This window comes from Sinocyclocheilus grahami, unplaced genomic scaffold (assembly GCF_001515645.1).
Source record: "Sinocyclocheilus grahami isolate Dianchi unplaced genomic scaffold, SAMN03320097.WGS_v1.1 scaffold804.1, whole genome shotgun sequence".
Taxonomy (NCBI): domain Eukaryota; kingdom Metazoa; phylum Chordata; class Actinopteri; order Cypriniformes; family Cyprinidae; genus Sinocyclocheilus; species Sinocyclocheilus grahami.
In genome coordinates, this window is record NW_015505983.1 from 427,751 (window position 1) to 432,088 (window position 4,338).

The window sequence follows — 4,338 nt, forward strand, 5'->3', positions numbered from 1 at the left end:
AAAAATCATATATAATGCTTATTTACATTTTTAGAATTGTATAAATTTTTTTAAATATAAGTGTCTGTCTCTCTACCATTAAAAGACATCATGAGTTATTCTGTAAATCCTCATGTGTTTCAGTTTTATAAACTATACTGCTGTTTGAACACTTCAAAGAACAGTGATGGTTGAGTTTAGTCCCTTCATATAAAAAGCCCTCTAATTGCCAAGTTACATTCAGGCGGTACTTCATGCAAATCCCTTTTATGATGTAAATTTTATATCCTGCTGTGCACTTGTTACAAAAAACATATAAAACATAATCCATCTAGCTTATGTTTTACTTTTGTTGTAAAAGGATGAGTTGCTTTTGCGTTCTAACTGTTCCTGCAAGTGAATTTGGCCACATTGTGAATCATTCTTCAAAAAAGTGCCATTTGTCTTCCTCATTAAAAAATCTTGCCGTGCGTTTTGATGAAATAAAAATATGTAGAAATAAAGGCTAGCGCTGTCTTTTTCTTCATGTTTACAGGGTTCCATTTGTTAACATTTGTCAATTACATTATTTAACATGAACTAACACTGAACAATACTGTAACAAATGTATTGCTCATTGTCCATTAATGCTAGTCAATGCATTATTAATGAATTGATAAAGAAAGATTGAAAGAAAGCAAAACTTTGTAAAAATGGCAATGACTTGACTTCCACATTTGAAAAAAATCGCACTTTATATGCAGTTTACTTAAACATAAAATTCTATTAATCAATAAATATGAATGAACCTCGTTTCACAAGAGCCAATGCCCCAGGAAATATCCCGTGCGTAATGGCAGATTTGGAATGCGCAGCGGGTGTTCAGCTCCGGTAGGATTGAAAATTGTATGTTGTAAAATCTGTTCGGGTCCATAATCAGACCAAATTATTTTATTATATTATAATGGTAGACCAAACCCCATAGGACTGCAATATTGAAGACATTTTGATCAAACCACGACGCGCGAGGGGGAACTCACATTAACTGTGGTGAATTCAGAGCGCGCTCATCACAGACTCTTTCAGCACAGTCCGTGGATTTACACGGGAAGAGTGAATGAACCTGGAGCACTGAGACTCATTTGATTAGCAGATTACGGTGAGTAAAACTGGAATAATTGTTTGGAAATAATAGATCTACAAAGTGAAGCAATATTGATTTGATGCGTGGATACGATTTGTTCAATAATTTGTGAGTTCAAATTATGGAAGTACTTTTCAATAAAATTCTGAACTCAAGACCTGTTTATATAGGATATTTATGAAGATTTAGGTTACTAATTACTAAACTTTTTGGAAAGCTTTGGAGTCACATAACATTTTATTATTTTAGCAGAGCAATTTATTATTAACAACTTTGTTATTAACTATAAATTCATCTAGATTATCTATCTATCCAATAGCCTACTTATATTTTTATATTTTAACTTTTCACAATAGATTGATCATAAATGGGTAGAAATCTAGAATAGTATAATGGTAGGAACAATTAAAAAAATGTTCACATACATCTGAAACTAATTGTGGAAGTAAAAACTGAACAAAAAGTTACATATTCTGTTTAGTGTTGATTTTAGAGTCTGGCTGAGAACAAAACGAAGGCATTTTAATTTCACATTTGGGTTTCTATACTGTAAATAACGACAGTCTACAGTTCTTGTCAGTTTTGTTTAACACAAATAGCATCACTAATATTTAGTTTGTTTGCAGTGTGAATTGACGATCATGCTTTATAATGGTTCAGCTAATGCTGGATGCTTGGTGTCGAGTGATGTGTGTAACGGGAGCTCTACCAAAAAGGACGTTTCTGTGACCCCGACTGCCATCTCGATGACGGTGGGCATCGTTTCCAACACTTTGGCCCTCTTCATCTTGATCAAAGCTTACCGCAGGTTCAGACTGAAGCCTAAAGCAACCTTCCTCATGTTTGCTAGTGGTCTGGTGGTGACTGACTTCTTGGGACACCTGATCAACGGCTCTCTGGCTCTCTACGTATACGCCTCACAGAAAGCCTGGGAAACATTTGACCCTCACAAGTCTCTGTGTGACTTTTTTGGCGTTTCTATGGCTTTCTTTGGCTTAACTCCTCTGCTGCTCGGAGGCTTGATGGCGGTGGAGCGATGCATCGGAGTGACCCGTCCTCTCTTCCACGTCACAGTGCGGGGGTCCCATCATGTCGGGAGGCTGTTGGGTTTAACATGGCTGCTGGGTCTGCTGGTGGCCCTGCTGCCCCTCCTGCTTCAGAGGTCCTACCAGGTGCAGCGTTCACGAAGCTGGTGCTTCTTCCGCCTGCAGGGGCCGCGCGATTGGGTGGATGTGCTTCTGACGATACTGTTCTCTGTGCTGGGTTTGCTGGCTCTCCTCGTCTCATTGGTGTGCAATAGCGTGACTTTTCTCACTCTCCTGCGGAGTAGGGTACAACTTGACCGAGATCATCATCGCCATAGCCGTAACACATCACACCATTCTGAGATGGTCTGCCAGCTTTTGGCAATCATGCTGGTTTCCTGTGTGTGCTGGGGGCCAATTTTGGTAAGAAAATATGTCCTTTTTTTCACACCTCTTATTTCTCTCTCAAAAAGCAAAAAAGAAAAGATAAGATTCTGTAATTATTTTTATTTTTATTATTTATCAATAAACGTGAGAGTAAAAATATCCCCCCCCCCCCCCCCCACTGAGTAAATAATGACAGCTTAGTTAAATATATAGATGTAAATATAAATTTATTTAAATGGTAAAATTAATAAGTTAAAAAAATTATAAATTTAAGTACATTTAAATTTATTCACCATAAATTCAATTCAAGAAATGTAAAAAAAAAAAACTAAAAACATCTATCTATCTATCTATATATCTACACAAATATATATGTATATATATACACACACATATGTAGTATTTGTGTGTATATATATAAATAAAATAAATATAAATGTATTAAGTAATATATGACTTTCAATAAATATACATCTATGTGTGTGTATTATAATATTTTTTTTACAGTTTTTTAATTGATTTTTAAAATTCAATTCTAAATTAATAATATATACATTTATAAACAGTACATCTATATTTATTAAAACTAAATGTGTTAAATATAAATGTTATTTTTTCAGTATTTTTATTTTAAAAATATCAACACATTTTAATTTAATAAATATTACTTTACATTACGTTTAGTCATTTACCAGATGCTTTTATCCAAAGAAACTTACAAATGAGGACAACAGAAGCAATCAAAACCAACAAAAGAGCAGTAATATGTAAGCGCCGTCACAAGTCTTGCAGTACACATAGCAAGTTTTTTTTTTAAATAAATTAAAAGAATACAAGTCGAAAGAATAGAGACCGCTAGTGTTAGAGAGTCGTGTTTTATAATAAATAAAAACAAAACATGTAGCTAGATAGAACAGAAAAAGAAAAGTGTTAGAGGGTCTTTTTTTTTTTTACAAGTAGTTAGAATAGAAATAGAATAGAGAGTGCTAGTGTTAGAGGCTCAAGTGTAGATGGAAGAGATGTGTTTTAGTCGTTCTTTGAAGATGGTTGAGGACTCAGCTGCTCGGATTGAGTTGGGCAGGTCATCCCACCAGGAGGGAACAGTTAAGTTAAAAGTCTGTGAAAGTGATTTTTTGCCTCTTTGGGGTGGCACTATAATGCGCCGTTCACTTACAGAATGCAAGCTTCTGGAGGGCGCATAATTCAAATACAATGTATAGATACAATTTGTTAATTGAGCATATTGAAAAATAATTTCTTTCTGTTTGGAGCCACACATGCAGATGTATAATTTTTGTGTGAAATGTTTAATGCATTATATGGTTTGTTCCTCAGATAACAGGCATCATCTTCAGCCTGGAGGATCCCGGTGAGGATCAGACATCATACACTCATATGCTCCTGGTTGTGCGCATGGCGACCTGGAACCAGATCCTCGATCCGTGGGTGTACATCCTCCTGCGCAAAGCTGTTCTGAGGAGACTTTTTCAGGTGCCATTGAGACTTTGCAGTCCTCACTCCAATTTTCGTTTCCAGTGGCAGGGCAGCATGGAGGCTAGCAGCTCAGTGATCAGCAGACCAGACTTCATCTGCCTGCGTGGACCTTTCCTGCCAGACACTGCCATCCAGTCAGATGACCTCCGTTGATGGGGGATATGAGGATATTTGATCATTACAGTGGAAAAGAGTTTCAGAGATCCATGCCATGTCTCTTGTAGAGGAAATTTGCATTAATATGAAGTCTGCATACGTACAATGTGTCAGAAAAAATCGAATACAAATTTACTGCATACTGATGTTTAATCAATTTGTTCAAATAAGCAG

The 4,338-nt window shown here is 36.1% G+C and overlaps 1 protein-coding gene across 1 annotated transcript; it reads left to right on the plus strand.

Annotated features, from left to right (window-relative positions):
- The first annotated feature begins 1,743 nt into the window (after window positions 1–1,743).
- On the plus strand, window positions 1,744–4,338 carry ptgfr (prostaglandin F receptor (FP)). The gene is made up of 2 exons (XM_016246625.1): window positions 1,744–2,550; window positions 3,850–4,338. The coding sequence occupies exons 1-2, from the start codon at window positions 1,744–1,746 to the stop codon at window positions 4,159–4,161; spliced, it is 1,119 nt and encodes a 372-aa protein (XP_016102111.1). The 3' UTR covers window positions 4,162–4,338.

What these genes read in the sequence shown, in the direction of transcription:
- ptgfr (XM_016246625.1), top strand. Translation starts at nt 1,744, where the DNA reads ATGCTTTATAATGGTTCAGCTAATGCTGGATGCTTGGTGTCGAGTGAT. An exon ending in TGTGCTGGGGGCCAATTTTG is followed by an intron (nt 2,551 to 3,849) that starts GTAAGAAAATAT and finishes TTTGTTCCTCAG; the next exon opens with ATAACAGGCATCATCTTCAG.